Below are 16,063 nucleotides of genomic sequence, written 5' to 3' on the forward strand. Positions count from 1 at the left end.
ACTGACAAACCAGTGGCAGGACCGCAGGCGCCGCTCACCCCATCACCCCACCGGTGCCATCCCAAAGGAGCCACAGGACCGAGCCAGGGCTAACCTGCACAGTAGCTCTAGCAGGTGGAAGCACGGGTGCTGATGGAATAAATGTTCTTGATATGCGTTGGATGAACCAGTGGTAAAAACAGCCCTTACGCCTTGGCATCCTCTGCTGCTACCCCGATGAAATTGGGGAAAAAGGCAAATTCAAGCTAACAGGCTCTGCACCTTTGTGTGTGTGCGGTGGAGAGAGATGTGTCCCTGTCCCAACAGACCCCATGGGGCATCCATCCCCATGGGGGGCACCTTTTGGTGGGGAATCAGAAGCAAAAGTGGAGATGCCTGGGGGAAACAATTCCCCTACCACAGAGCATCAGTGTCAGAGAGATGAAGGAAAAGCAGCGGTGTTACATGAAGAGTGCAGCACATCAAACTACAGCTCAAACAGGCAGAAATATCTTCCAATCACAGTCACGTCTGCAGAAAGACCAGCTCCTGAGGCTTTTTTCTCCCAAGTTACACAAGCAGAGGCAAGGAGGGAGCAATGGGTACCCCTCCAAAGGGATTCAAGACTCAGCTGAGTTGCTTCAGATTTATCCTTTCTCCAGGCACTGTTTTTAAGAAGATCTCAAACCCACTACGCATTAAGCAATCCTGCTCTGGATTTCATTTCTCAATCTCAGCTATTTCCCCAAAAGGAGACCCAGAATCACTAATCACATCTCAGAAACACAGGATGGGAACAGAGGCCTGGGAAGCAATTTCTGCTCTGGGAGGGAGCAGCAGCACTCAGGAACACATCAGCCCAGGCTCTGGGTACCACCCTGCCCATCCCAGCAAGGCAGGAACCACCTCCCTGCCCACACGGGGTTGCCATCCCTTCCCAAACTCACCTTCAGAAACTTGTACAGCAGAAACGTGAACCAATTCGTCAGCATCTTCTCTGCCACCGACTCCGTTCTGTAAGGAAGTCAGAGAGCAAGGCTGTCAGCAGAGGATATTAAAGGTCTCTGATCTCACCCGTTTCCCCCTCAGCCTTGGACTGTGGTTAAATTATTTTTGGCTTTAAAAGGTCACATCTGGAAAGACAGGAGCTTGTGCCCCTCGAAGTAAAGAGGCACAAGCAGGCAGCAAAAGCTCCAGTGGAAAGCCTGGCCATCCACAAGGCTGAACCACAGCAGCCACCCGGGAGGGAGAAGCAAATTGGTCTCCAGCGTATTTGGAGAAACAGAGAGCCGAGCATGACCTTGTTCCATAGGGAGTCTCGCCCAGGGGATGACCAGCTTTCTGCATCTCCCTGGTACCTTCTACTTCAGTGAAGTTTGTTTCTTCCACTGTGTCCCATTGGAACCAGGCAGCTCCCTCCACAGGAGGGATTGTACGAGACACCTAAGCCAAGGCAATGTCACCAAACCTACCTGAAGCTCCCCAGTTAAAGCACAACTTGAAGGGAAGAGCTGATGCTGCAAGGCAAAGTCAGACCCTGACCCACATTCCCATGACAGGAGCACCTCCTCTCACATCATCAAGTGCCTGATCTAGCTGGAAGCCCATCTCCCCACCTGGGACTTGCTGCTGACTTCCCTGCAACCCCCAAAGTAGCCCTTAATCTGGTACAGCCTCAAAGCCCAGTAGAACAAGAGGACAACCATCACCAGTACCAGAGGGATAAAGAGTTTTCCCTGGCAGCCTGTGCAACGTCTGCTCATAAGAACTGTTGAAGGAGAGAGAGGACACCTGGTTCTTGGCACCTAGTGGTGGTGATGGTGAAGCTTTAGGAGGCCATGCCCTGCACCCTTGCTTCTCTATGTGCTCCTACCCTTGGGCCTGGATCTGGGTAGCTCTCAGGCAGGGATGCAGAGCCCTGCAACACAGAGAGAGGGCACAGATCCACTGGCATGTGGCCTTGGTTAAAACCACTGCTGGATTTAGGTCTGAAGACTTTGATCCCAATATGTTTTTGGTGAAACATCCCCAGTACTAATTCAGCCGAAAACAAGAGGATTAAAGGAGGAAGGAGTAAGAGCAGTGGCTGGAAGCTTAAGCTGTTTCCCATGTATACACTGTGCAAAGACACTGTGCCAGGCTTGGGATTTAAGCCTTCCCTGCCTGCATGGTGGAAATCCCAGGTCTCTATGTGTCTCCTCAGAGTGGGGTGGTGATGTGGAGTTTGCAGTGAACAATGCTGCAACCACCTGCTCCAAAAAGAATTTAAAAATGGAGCTGTGCCTCTCCAGCTTTTGGAGATGCAGTTGAAGGAAGTAGCCAAAACTGCCTTGAGAAAGCCTATATATTGCCCCTAGTTCCCTAAAGCATGGTTCAAATCCAGATGCCATCATGCTCCAGAGCTGTATGGCAGGAAAGGTCCAGGGGAGTCATCTGTGTCTGGGATCATCATTGTGCATCGTGTGCACAAGAGGGAGAGCAGGATCCTGCAGGATGGGTATGAGACATGGTGGGTCCGAACAAGACATGGGGACCTCGGGGTGGTGGCACTGCAGCTAGGACATGCCGTGGCAGCAGAAGAGAGGGACAGCCTGGCATGGAGGGAGCTGAGGGTGACACAGGTGAACCATGCAGCCCTACAAGGGCAGCTTAACTTGCCTGTCTCTGCACCACAGCCTGCTCTCGCTGCTGTAAGATTAAAATACCTCTTAACACATCCATTATTTTTAAAGTGGCTTTAACTCCCTTTAAAGTAAAAATGCCAGCCAGTCCCCCCACCCTCTCTGGTTAGGCTTCTTCAGCTTATCCACCCATTAATCATCAGATCAGCCACCTGCAAACAGGTGCTCCTGAAAGCAAAAGCAATATTAATAACTCACAAACGTGACTGCGTTCCTATTGCCCCAGGGGAACGGACACAAATGGGTTAACTCAAGAGACAAAACCCAGAAGGAACCTGAACCCCAGAGCCACCAGGAGGAGTCCCACTGCCCAATGGCAATGCCATGCCCAGCAGATGGGCCAGGAGCAGTTCCGACGACCAGATGGCTGGGGTAGAAAATCCACTTTCCCAGAGTTTATCCAAGCTGACTCAGGGTTGTATGGTCCCATCCCAGGCTTTCTCTTGTGCTAATGGGGCTTAGCACTTTTTGTCCTCCCTGGGATAGCACAGTTCTTCTTAAACCATTAGGGGATGGTAATACCTGAGCCTGCAGAGGAGGGAAGCCCTCCTGTGCCCTTCAGGGAAGATTAATCCATCAAGGGGAAGAAAAAAGGGAGAAGGGATGTGGGGAGAAATCCAGGGAGGCGGTGGTCTGAAGCTACTCAGCAGCCATCCTCCCCAGCCCCAGACCAGGTCCTTCACAAACAAGCCTGTACCACTCCTCTGAGGTGTCACCACCCAGGCTCCAGAGGATGCTTGTCTTTATCCGAGACAGAGCCAGATGCCACAGCACCAGGGAGATTATCCAATAACAAAATAAATAAATAACAGCTCTTCCCAGTTAGATCAATGTTAATCCAGTTGCCCCGGGGGCTGTAAGCACACTCTCACACCCAACAGCAGGGCTAATCAAAAGGATGGAGAAGCACAGCCCTCAGCGCTGCTCGCTCCATACTGTGGCTACAGGAAGAACCAAGTCTCCTTGTTGAGTATCACTCGGGGAGGCACAAGCAAGGTACTGGACCAGGGGACCTGTCCTAAGCCTCCTGCAGCTCCACCTGCGATGGGCCCTCAAGCTTTGTGGCTGGGGACTGACAGTCCTTGGGCTACTGGCTCTCCCTGCACCAGCGTGAGCCGGGCTCTGCCCCCGCACCGCTCCCACGGCTCAGCCACTGCAGCTGCTGGCCTCCCCGCACCGCCTGTAATTTATATTTTATTGATTTACTTCATTCCGGAGTTTTGCTCCAATGGCAGTGGCTTCGTGATGCTCTGGGAGACCCAGGAGGTAGAAATGCAGTTTAAATATTTCAGTGAAGCCTGGTGTCACGGAGGGACGGTAAGAAGGGAAAAGCCTGAAGATGCGTTCACAGAACAGAGATGGGCACAGGAGTCGGCACCTCCAAAACCCACCCCTCTCCCAGCCAGCCACGGGTCTGCACTGCACCCCCTCTCTGGCACACTGCTAACGAGGAGCTTTGAGAAATTAAAGGCATCCTTATAGTGTAATAAATGAAGCACAGGGAGTAAGAAAGCAATGTGCCTAAAAAGTGAAGGTGTGACTGGGACCAGCTCACACTTGTGTCTTCTCCAGGTGTCTCCCCAGGACCAGGCACACAAAACCTGACAGACTTTGTCCAGCCTGATCACGCCATGAACCTTGGTTGATGTTTGAAAGATGCTCTGGTTTTCTTGAGCCTTTCTGGTGACATGCCAGCCCCGTGGCTCTCGGCCATCCCTGCATCTCTGCTGGAGGCTGGTGGCACTGGGCTGGTGGAGGCACGGCACGGCACGTGAAGGGAGAAGACAGCATGGAGGGCCTCAAGCTGGGCTGGTGGAGCTTATTAATTGGTTTTATTCAGCACTTGGTGTATCTTTCAATATTCATCAGCCCGTGATGAAGGAGAGCTCAGAGCTATCGTTAAATATTGATGGGCCAGGCAGACTCACAACAGGGCTTGGCAGGCTGCCTCCTGCTCACGCTCCCCCCGGCCCTGGCGAGACTCCCAGCTTGTGAAGATCTGCTTGGCCTTCCCAGGAAAACCCCCACGTGCCTGGCAAGGTGGGTAAGCCCCGAGGAGGCAGCAGAGAATGGAGGACTCCTGCCCGCTGCCAGGTGGAGGTGAGAACCCGCAGAAGCACCCATGCAGCAAGGCAGCCACCAGGCAAGATGAGAGCTGCCCCACACGCTGAGAGGTGTGGGGGACCACCTGGTTACTTGGAGAAGGGAAGGCAGGTGAGAGTATCACTGCAGCAATATGCAACAGCGCCTGACACCAGCGTGCCTCCTCCCTGCACCAGCCTACACAGACAGCAGCTGCCGAGCATCTTGCTCCCTCCTTCCCAGACAACATGAACCCACACTGGCCAAACCAGAGTGACAACATCCCATAGGTGACTCCTGAGTTGGCTGGGTCTGGGTGGTCCCACACCCCTCTCATATTTGCACACAGACAGGCAAGAAAATGCTTGATCACAGACAGTGTTGACATTGCCCCAGTCAACACCAAAGCCATCACTGATGGCATCCCTAAAGGACAGCAGCTCATGTGCACATGCTCAGAAGAGCCTGGACACTGTCCTACAGCTCCAACGTCTTGGATGGTCACTCACCTTCTCAAGAGCAGCTTGGGATGGTTCTTACTCTCCAGGTTCTTCTCGATGAGGTCGGAGAGAAGCTGCTTCAGCACACCCGTGGCATACTCCATCTCGCCCTGCAGAGCCGTCATGATGAGAGAGGCCACATTGCCACGGTCCCGCATGGAGAAGCTCCGCTGAGCCTCCAGAGTGCGGATGAAAGTCAGCAAGAAGTGCTTTTTGTTCAGGAGCTGCCCGAAGAGGGTCAAGGACTTCTCCACGTTTGCTTGGACCTGTAAGGATAGAGCAAAGTTGGGAGATGATAGGCACGAGGGGGAGGGCGATGAGAAGAAGGGGGCTGGGCTGCACAAGACCCTGGATTCACCCTCATCCCCAAGAGGAAAGAATGAAAAAGGGTCAAAAAGCAGCTGGATTTGCTCTCTCCATACTACCAAGCTTCCTCTTTGGTGACGAGCCCCAGTTCCCTACGGAAGTATTATCTAGCTTGTAATATCTCAGCATCAGGTTAACACAGTCTCAGGGCATCAATGTACATCTATGTATATATATATACACACACACTTCCATACAAAGACTCTCTCCCACGCGTGTGCAGGCATATACATGCACTTCCCTCCCATAAACAAACACTCTTTCTCTCCCAAACACGCACACAAATTACAATTTTCAATTTCAGCTAACAAGCAGCTCAATTCCCACCCAAGTCAGTGCAACACGCGCTTCGGGTATTGCACAGAAAGCAAATCAAGCCACAACCCTGAGCTCCACCAGCAGCAAACCCGCCTGGTTTTGGGGGGGAGGTGGAGGGGGGAGCTGGATTTCAGACAGGGAAGCAAGTGGCTCTGCCCCACTCCAGACACAGCCTGAAATATTCCCTTTCCTCTTGAGATGTTTGAAGGTGTATTTCTGGCCATACTTGGCCATGCAGGACTCAGCAGGGATTAAGGTGGGACGCTTTCATCCCTGCACTGCCATTGTCAACCCGACTCCGGTCAGCCCTGACACATTACTTATCAGAAAAGAACATTTTTACAACACAACATTTCCCCATTTGAAAAGATGGTTCCCTCTGAACAAAAGCCTCACTGTAGTAAAATGTCAATTTTAATTATTTTTTTTCTTTTTCCTCCCTTGTCTTCCTGATTGGGAGAATAAGTGAAAAATTTCATTTCATGTCGATATTGGGAGACAAAACAACACTTTTCATTTCAAAACACCAACTCGAAGAACAAGGTTTTGACACATCAAATCATTTCATTTCAATCAAAACTTCGGATCACAGCTCTTCAGCAAAATTCCTCGTGGTTGGAACTTCCCCCTCCAAAACACTCTTCCTCACTGGACAAAATCTCCCTCTTCCCTCCCAGTCCTTGTCAATACCACGATATGAACCTCTAGGTGCCACTGTCACCCTCATCAACCAGGTGAGCGGGGATGTTGGCCCCAGAGCATCCCAGAAGGGTGATGGGGGAGTGACAAACCCTCTATGCCCCAGTCCTCAGGGTTCCTCTCACGGGCACCACGTGAACAAGCACGTGGCTCAATTTCCCTTAATGCAGGTCAGAACATAACCTCCTGCTAGGAACAGAAATGCATTAAATAACGCTTTCCTGGAGTCCCTCCCTCCAGAAGACGTGGGTATCTCACCACAATGATGCTGGTAACTCAGGCAGATGCCTGTGGTTCAGCAGCATCAGCTGCTCCCTGCGGGGATGCAGAGATTTCCAGTTGATTCCTCAGCATGGGAAGACCCAAGAGCTGGGCTGGAGCACAGTGGCTGCGCTGGAGACTTACCAGACCCACCAGTAAAACTGAGGCAGAGTGAGACGTGCTGCATCCCCACCCCTACGCATTGCTCATGCTTTTGCAGCCAAAACCAGGCAAAGGAGACCACGGGACAAGAACAGCAGGATCTTGATAAGATGGGAAACAGGTCCTGTCCAGCAGTGACCATCCCATGGGAGCTTTGGCAGGGATCATGGGAGGATCCAAAAGCCCCATCACAAGCAGCAAAGCAATGCCTGAGCCCCCCCCACGTGCCTGCCGCCTCCCTGGGCCCTTGTGTTTAACTTGCTGATCATTAGCAGAAATAAATGAACAATACGGAATTAAATATTTAATCAGGCTTAAATTTGCACAAAGCAACAAACCTCCCCCTCAAAACCTGAAGAGAAAGGGAGCTGGTACCAACAGCCTGATGCTCGCTGCAGATTAGCGTGTGCGTGAGCAAGTGCCGCTTCCTTCCCGTCACTTGCAATAGCTAATGTTACACTCTGAGTAAAGAGACAAATAAAAGCAAACCTGATTAAATTATATGAAGCTTACACAACTGTAGTTGCTTTATTTAATCTCTTTTGGGGATTTTTTTAATTTTTTTTTTCTCCTTTGCAACTTTAACCTCTTGTTTCCCAGGCCAGGCTGAGCTGGCGTGCTCTCTCAAGTGGGATGTTTTGAATTAGGAGCTGGAAGTGGACAAACTCCCCCCCAGCCTGCCACAGCCAATGAAAAATTCCTCCTCTGGTACCCTTTTGGATACCCTTTCCACCCCTTTTCCCTTTAGAGAAAATCCTTAAGAGCAAGAGCAGAGGTGAGGGGAGAGCCAGGCGTTTGCAGAGACAGGAAGGGCTGTGCCCCAGGGAGGGCTATGCTCACGCCTGCTGCGGCTCTGAGCATCCGGAAACCCGAGCTGCAAAGGGAAATCCATGGAAACGGGGTCCCCGCAGCCCTCCAGAGCCGGGATTAGGGAACAGGGAAAGAGAGCAGGCAGAGGGCCAGGGCCTCGAGCTGTAGCCGTGCTGGCGTACAACACCAACACGTGCACTTGCAGTTGGTAAGAGCTTGTTGCGTTGTAATTAGTGACTGTGCATCTTGCACCAGGGCCGATTACTTCTTCTAAATACATTGTGAAGCCCACGTCGACATTAATTACTGTGCCAGGTCAACAGCGAGGGGAAGCTAAGGTCACCCCCCCCTCCTTTCTCTAATCAGGAGCGGCCTCGGCAGCCCAGCAAACGAGAAGCCAATTGCTGTGCAATTGCACGCACTAAATTAAACAGACGTGGGGAGGCCGGGAGAGGAGAGGGAGCTGGTTTGGGGAGCAGGGGAAGGATGCCAAGGATGGGTTCTGCATGGAGAAACGGAGCCAAGCAAGCAGGCGATGTCGGACAAGCCTGCTAGAAACGAGCGGCCGGTCAGGCATCAAACAAACCCAATTGAATGAAGCAAGTGCTGTAGAAAATGACAGCAGCAATGATATTAATATAAATATTGATATTAATGTCAGAGAGCACAGTACCCATTTGGCAGCCGGTCTGCGTTTGCGTCGGCTGCCATGCAGCGAGATGCTCTTTGCCAGCAAAGCCAAAGCATCTCTCCAGCCCTACGCTTGGTGCACGGGGACTCGGGCAGGGGACTGGGCAGGGGCATGACCCTACAGAGACAGACAGACAGTACCACACCTCCATCTCCTTCAGCACAGGGTGGTCTTCGATCCCGGGGAAGAGAACCCTCATAGCGTAGGTGCGGTAATCCAGAAAGGGGATGCCAGCCCCGTCCAGGTCGTTGGTCAGCTCGTTAATGTCAGTCTGCAGCTCAGCGAAGGCTGGGGTGGGGAAAAAAGCAGAATTAAGCAACACATTTCAGAGTCCCAGCACACAGTATCAGCACCCAGGCTCTGCCGCGGCCCCCAGCACCTCATGGTGGGATCCCCCAAGGCGTGAATCAGCTCTGCAGCCCTCCCCATGACAGCTGTGATTGCTGTCCCCACCTCACAGATGGAGAAGCTGAGCTGCAGAGGGAGGGGGTGACTTCGCCAGAATAAATCAAGTGGCAGATTTGGGAACAGGATCGTGGGTCCCAGGGGGTTCAAAGCTCCCGTTCTCAGTGCTCGCAGCCTCCCAGGGATGCCGGGGGTAGCAGGGAACAGCAAGACTTGAACAAAGCCAGAGCTTCTGGGGGAAAATGTTAGCCTAAACCACAAGAATGTCCTCATTTCTTTTTGACCTAAATACTACTCGAGAGAAAAGCTTAAACACACCCACCCCAGCACCTCCCGATCCGAGCAGAGGCAGCTGCAACTCCCAGGGGAATGCGATGCAGGAGGGTCCTGAACCTTTAATTGCACCTACAGGGAAAAGCTGACGGGAGAGGAGTCCTGGAGATGCACCAGGGAAAGGGGTTGGCGGGGGGGAGAAAACCCTCAGAAAAATCAAATTAACGGCACTTTAAAGGGAGCTGAAAGCCAGGCAGAGGACTGCAGGCTCGTCAGCTTGATGAGAAAAAACAAACCGTCAGCTTGAAAGGCATGCTATCTTATCTGTAACTAGTGGGACTAGAAAAGAGAAAAGGCAGGGAAGAGATTGTGCCTTTTAATTAAAAGCAGATCCTTTTATCTGCCAGCTGTGGAAGACAAGACACCATTCCCTCCACCAGCTCCCTCCCCTCTCCCTGTCACCAGTGCCATCCGCAGGCATGTAGGGATGGGGATTTGGGGAAGCAAAGGGTTTCTTTTTCTTTCCCCTTTTTATTATCTTGTTTTCGGTGCCTGCTCCATCCGCAGCACCCAGGCTGGCTGTGGCTGGCAGGGTCAGGGCCTCAGAAGCCAGCTCAGGGGGATAATGGGCAATTAGGTTTTATCAGCAGGATCATACAAGGAATTCTGTCCAATTTCACAGCATCCGTCTGTCACCTAACGAGAGACCGACTGCTCGCTCACAGGTAGCCCTTGCTACCCTACTCGATCTCTTTTCTCCCGTTTGGAGAAACAGAGAATTCCTTAACTGGAAAAATCCCCAGATCCCACCTAAAATGAGTTCGCTTCCCCTGACAAAGCCGGTTTGCCCATTCCCACCGCCCCCCTGGAAGGCAGCAGAGAAAGGGTGGGAGCACACTGAGCCCTGAGGTGTTACGAGCCCCTCCAAGACCCCCACACATTAGCAGCACATAGATCCCTCACCCTCTTTGCACTCCAAGGCCACCCGGGACTCTAAGTTGTCCATCTGCAGCTGGAGGCGTTTCAGGGTCCGGTCAGCGTCCCGGGACTTGCGCTTGTAGGCGATGAGGACAATGATGATGATGAGAAGGAGCAGACCACCCCCGCCACCAATGCCGATGATGGCAGGCAGGGTGAGCAGGCTGTCTGAGTAGATCTGCAGCGTCCCCGGGGAGAATTCGAACCCTCCAGCCTTGATCTGCACCACGGTTAGGGGAGAAAAAAGTACCTGGTGTCAGGGAGCACGCGCCCAGGGCAGCTGTCCCCACCATGCCCACTGTGCTGGGAGCTGGGGAAATACTCCTAGCCTGGGGAAAGAAGGATGTGGAAAAGCATGGGGATGGCAGGAGCAGCATGGCACGCTTTAATGGGATGCAGGACATGCTGCTGGAGCAGGCAGAGAGTTTGATGTCTCATTCAGACAACATTACAGTACCAGATGGGATGTGAAGCGAGTTCTCTCATGGGTGGGGAGCCTGGGGGGAAACAGTGCCGGGTGCCTTTCAACCTGGCAGGGTCCTGGAACGTGAGCACTGCTGTGCTACAACCCCACAAACAAAGGAGCCTTCCTTATGGTGTGAGCCAGCACCGGGGGCAAGGGGCGGGAACCCCCTCCCAGCCTTGGCACAGGCTCTGCTTTGGCACCCAGCAGGGAAGGGAGGTTGTTGGCAGGGCCAGCCAGGGCCACCCAGGGCACAGGAATGCCCAGATGAGCGTGCCGGGGAGGGGACAAAGTATTTGGTCCTATCAAACATGTAAATGGGGAGGGACTCTTTGCCAGGAGGTGTAATGATAGGACAAGGGGAAACGGTTTTAAATTGGAAGAAAAAAGATTCAGATTAGATCTCAGGAAGAAATTCTTTACTATGAGGGTGGTGAGACACGGAACAGGTTGCCCAGGGAAGTTGTGGATGCCCCATCCCTGGAGGTGTTCAAGGCCAGGCTGGATGTGGCCTTGAGCAACCTGGTCTGGTGGGAGGTGTCCCTGCCCATGGCAGGGGGGTTGGAACTCGATGATCTTTGAGGTCCCTTCCAACCCAAACCATTCTATGATTCTATGATTCTAATTAGGAAGAGCAATGCCCAGGGAGCAGGAAGAAGGTGCCTGAGGACACTCCTGCACATGGCACCAGCCATTGAGTCCTCATCTGGGGACGAGCATGCAGCAGGGCCGGTGCCAGGATAGAGACTGGACCTCTGTGACACATGGGACACGAGAAACAAAGGCACCAGTGCTGGCCTTTACCGTGACTTTGTGCTGGCCGGTGAGGTTGGGGGACTCGCAGAGGAGCTGGGTCTCGGAGACGGTGAGGGTGCAGGGAGTGTCCCCGATCAGCACCGTGTAGTTGAGGCGGGAGTTACCAGCAGCCGGCGGGAGCAGGTTCCGGCCCTTTGAGGGAACAAGGAATGAGATTGTCAGTTCTCATGCAATGGGGAACACTTAGAAAAACCCAACATAAAGGAAGTTCATGCTTTCGCAGTGCTGGACTTTGCCCCGGGAGAGACAAAAAGCCACCTCCATGGAGGAATGTGTCCCTACTCCTCTGCCCCTGGCTGCACGTTGCCGTACCTTGAGGATGAGGGGAGAACTGGGCTTCAGTTCCAGCATCCCTGTGGGGCTGAGAGGCTCAAAGACAGGGTCTGGGTAATAGACGAAGTTGGTGGTGTTGACAATCAGCAGGGCCTGGACGTTATCCATGATGAAGCCGATCTCGTCTGGGCGGTCGCCGAGCTCCGGAGGGCTCCGCACGGGGTTGTCGATGGAGGGTGCGTAGCACACCATGGTGGTGTCGTTGTAGACGGTGCAGTTCTGCAAGGGGGCACAGACCAAGGTCAGATCCAGCTCTCAACAGAGAGGTCAGGATGGGACCCCACAATGATCTCCTGCAGCAGCTCTGGACATGGGGTTTAGACTCAGGATCTCCTGTCCTGTGGTGTTACACTGACAGGCAGCACATGCCACCTCAGGGCAGAGAGACTCCTGTCTGCAATGGACATGCGAGGGGTGGCAGGTGGGAGCCCAGTGGGGATGGGACCTTTTCACACAGATTTGCATGCTCAGATCTCAACCTTCTCCTGTCAGCACCCGGCTGGAGGTCCTTTAGCAAGATCAGTGCCTCTCTTTGGGTGGCAGCCCCTAGACCCCAGCCCCTCCAGGCCATCACACCTAATGGGCAAGGGATCCACCTTCTGCCCTGCTTTGTAGAGGGACAGCATCCCTCGTCCTTGTGCTCTCCCTCAGCCCCAGCCAGCACTACTTACGTTCTCCCTTTCAGAGCTGCTGTACTTGGCCCGGATCCTGGGCTCTTTGATGGTGGCCAAGTTGGTGCCAGTCACAGTCAGCAACGTCCCACCACTAGAGACATGGAGATAATGGGTTAGAAGAGGTGCCCACTTCCAGGAGGAAAATGCCCATCCTCACCCAAGCCTGGGTGCACCACAATGGCCCAGGGACCTTTCATCCCACCCAGATGTCACCACACCCATCAGGATCTGAAATTCACCAGCACCAAATCATCTCAGCTGACCCAAGGAGCAGCTAGAAATATGAAACCTGCTAATTAACACCAACATCCCACGCTGCATCCAGGTTTGGGGTCTGAAGGCAGCTCCCAAGCTAAAAGAGACTAATCATCCACAACGGGAAAGCATCCCGAGGAGGAGGTTCTCTCTGCCAACCTCTTCTCCACCATGCAGGCAGTGGGTGGCAGGGCAGGCTGAACCCCGAAAGGTTTTCTCCACAGCTTGGTGTTAAAAGCCCCACAGTCCCGGAGAGCTCGGCCATGCCCCTGGGGAGCTCACTCCTCATCAACACCCTGGGGAAGGTTTCCCTTGGCACTAGCGCTTAATGGATTCCTTCGCCTCCTCTCCAGCCAATTCAAACCTTTTAGAAAAATATGTAAACATTTCAAAAAATCCCCCGATGGGAAATATTTTAATTTTATTCGCTGCCGCCAAATGTCAAGCTGAAATTAAGCAGATCCAAAGCGCTCTCTGCTTTTGCCCCCTGCCAGGCTGAGCACTGCAGGCCAGGAGTTAGCAGGGCCCCAGTGCCAAGCCATTGCTCACACTCCTCTTGCCACATCCCTGGAGCACGGCCCAGTGGCTATTGCAGCAGCACTGGGATGTACCCACCAGGATGGGGGGAACCATGTGGAGAAGAGGCCCCTGCATCCCACAAGCTCCCTGAGGGTACCCCATGCTTCACCTGTTGATGCTCCACTCAGGATCGATCTTCTGGATGGTGGGGTCCTCCGTGTAGTTGTACTTCACCTCCGAGTTGCTCAGCTCTGCCCGGTTGATGTTGATGAGGATGGGGGAGCCGCCAGGGGTGTGCCCAGGGGGAGTCCTGCATCGGATCTCACGGGCGCTTCTCCTGGAGCAGAAACACACAACCTGTCAGAGCCCAAGGCAGGGGGGAGGCAGGGAGGGGGCAGTGCTGCCTGTAAGTTCCCTGCCCTAGTTAGTCCCTCTCTTCCCTTCTGAAGCTGCTGGAGGGGGAAGAGAGAAAGGAGGGAAAAAAGGAGGAAAAAAAGAAACAAAAAACCCAAGAAATGAAACAAAAGGCAGCCGGGAAAGGCTGAGCAGCTCCTGAGCGTTCCCATCACGCGGCTGCTGCAAACAGCAGCGATTAGGGCTGATAACCAATAATTACCACAGGAAAATATTTAAAGAGCCGCTCCATTATCATCCCTAATCTAAAAATTATCCACTTCATGCCTCAGGGCTTTGTGCTTTTAGAGAAAATTCCCCGTTCTTTGGGCTCTTCCCGCAGCCTCTGACACACAGAGGTTTCAGGGGGAGATGCCTCCGGCCACCCGCGGGCTTTGGCTCCCAGGGTCCCTGCTGGCCCCCCAGCTCAGGCTCCTGGGCACCACTCTATCTGCCTCCAGAGGTGCCCATCACCCATCCTTCTCCACTCCCTGTGCCCTCACCATGAAAAAGCGCAGGGCCGTCCCCCGATGGTCACAGAGACGTTGCTACCAGCATTGAGGTGGCTGCCTTCGATGGCGATCCAGGTGCCGCCAGAGAGAGGGCCCCGGGCTGGGACCACACGGGAAAAAGTGGGCGTCTGTCAAAGGAAAAGAGCGGCCTTGGGGTCAGATGAGCTGGAGACCAAAACCCATGTCCCCAAGAAGCCCTGAGTCTGTGACAGGGCCGCAGAGCAGTGGCAGTCTCGGAAAAATTCAACCAGCACATCCCAACGCCTGCCCAGAGCATCCCCGCCTGCCCCCCAGGGAAATGATGGCCAATTTTCCAACTTGCCTGGGAAACTACCCCAAACCACCCAGGACTAGCCCTGTCCCCCAGCACAGGACTTACCACGAAGGTGAAGCTCTTGGGGGATGTGGCCCGGTAGTTGGGCGAGCAGTCGCGGATGCACACTTCTACCCGTGCCTCATGGACCTTGCTCAGGCTGGCATCGCCAATTTCACACACGATCCTAAGGGATGCAAGGAAGGAGCCCTCAGTGCCCTGGCATCAAGACACTCCTTGTGCCATGGTTGGGATGGACCAGCTTCAGGAAGGGACAGATCAAGCAATGGACGCAGGTGCCAGCAGGCTCCTGAGAATCCAAGGTGGTGGCTGCTGGTACTGAAAGCCCTGGGGGGAGCTTCCCCAAAGCCTTTGGGCTCCTCCTAGAGCAGCTACAACCAGCAGGTACTTTTCTCCCGGTTCAGCCCAGTCAGCTCCATGTCTTCTGCAGCCACAGGCAGCATTTGAACATCAGCACCCCTGTCCCCCACCCACCAAAGTGATCTGGAGCGCGCCCACCCCACTTACTGCTCGGCGCTGATGTACTCGCTCTCGATGGGGTTGCAGACCACTTTGCCGACTCGAACGCCCCAGCGAACATCTTCAAACTTCAGGCCCAGGTTCTCTCCGGTGATGGTCAGACGGGTCCCTCCTTGCCTGGGGCCGGTCTCAGGGAACAGCTAGGAGAAAGCATGGCCCATCAGCCAAAGGAGCAGAGCCGTTGGGACACCTCTTGGGCAGGCTGCAGCCCGGGCAGCCATGGGATGTGTGTCACTCCCCCCCACAAGCAGCAAGGAGCAGATGGGTGGTGACAAATGCCAGTGCATTTATAGGAAGCCCACAGAGTAAGAAAGACTTCCCAAACAACAACTGTGTTTACAAATTCCCCCAGAAACAACCCAGAAGATGCCAGATGTGTCCAAGCAGAGGCTTGTGATTTGGACACCCCGCTGCAGATGGAGTTGCCTTGCAGGTGACAAGGACGCAGATGAGGAGGAGACAGGGCAGCATCAGCCATGTCTCCAGCTGAGCCGACGAGGAAGCACGTGGAGCTGCCTGGCTTTTGGCCAGGTCCCACGTACACATGGATGAGGTCTCTAAGTCCAAGATGTCCCCAAAAAAGGAGAAAGCATCTCCACCAGGTCCCTGCATATGGCAGGCAGGGGGGAGAAGGGTTTCTCTCCACCACCAAACCCGGTGTCGAGGACAGCCGGGAAGGGAGGGCACCTCACTCCAGTGCTGTGCCTCATTTACCAGGATGATGATGCCCAGTAAAGTGGGCAGGTGTGGTCTGACAGATGGCAGCAGGATGAGGGATGAACAGAGGCGCAGGCCCACCGCTGCCTCCAACCAGGCAATTACAGGCAGTTTTACACCAGCGCCCAGCAGCCCTGGGGCCCAGTGCCCACCTGCAGCACTAACTGGGATGAACGACAGGGCTGTGGGTCCCAGCTGGGTCTGGGGACCTGGCTGGGACCCTGGTGACACCGAGACAGAGGAGGGGAAAAGGCAGCTGCGGGCAGCAGGCGAGGGAGAGAGTAATGCAGGCTGGGTCAGTCCAGGAGGAAGGTGCATCCCAA

At 54.0% G+C, this 16,063-nt stretch overlaps 1 protein-coding gene across 1 annotated transcript in view; it reads right to left on the reverse strand.

Moving 5' to 3' along the window:
- The window catches only part of PLXNA1 (plexin A1), a 127,621-nt gene that overhangs the window by 23,531 nt on the left and 88,027 nt on the right, over nt 1–16,063 (reverse strand). Inside the window, exons 13-23 of the mRNA XM_014946778.1 lie at nt 15,012–15,163; nt 14,550–14,670; nt 14,162–14,298; nt 13,435–13,602; nt 12,489–12,582; nt 11,797–12,036; nt 11,473–11,616; nt 10,191–10,425; nt 8,695–8,837; nt 5,252–5,508; nt 927–993 (exon numbers count right to left, since the gene is read on the reverse strand). Coding sequence (XP_014802264.1) covers nt 927–993; nt 5,252–5,508; nt 8,695–8,837; nt 10,191–10,425; nt 11,473–11,616; nt 11,797–12,036; nt 12,489–12,582; nt 13,435–13,602; nt 14,162–14,298; nt 14,550–14,670; nt 15,012–15,163 — 1,758 coding nt within the window. The remainder of the gene's footprint in view (nt 1–926; nt 994–5,251; nt 5,509–8,694; nt 8,838–10,190; nt 10,426–11,472; nt 11,617–11,796; nt 12,037–12,488; nt 12,583–13,434; nt 13,603–14,161; nt 14,299–14,549; nt 14,671–15,011; nt 15,164–16,063) is intronic.

The sequence above is a fragment of the Calidris pugnax genome, unplaced genomic scaffold (assembly GCF_001431845.1).
Source record: "Calidris pugnax isolate Ruff unplaced genomic scaffold, ASM143184v1 scaffold81, whole genome shotgun sequence".
In the NCBI taxonomy this organism is placed as follows: Eukaryota; Metazoa; Chordata; class Aves; order Charadriiformes; family Scolopacidae; genus Calidris; species Calidris pugnax.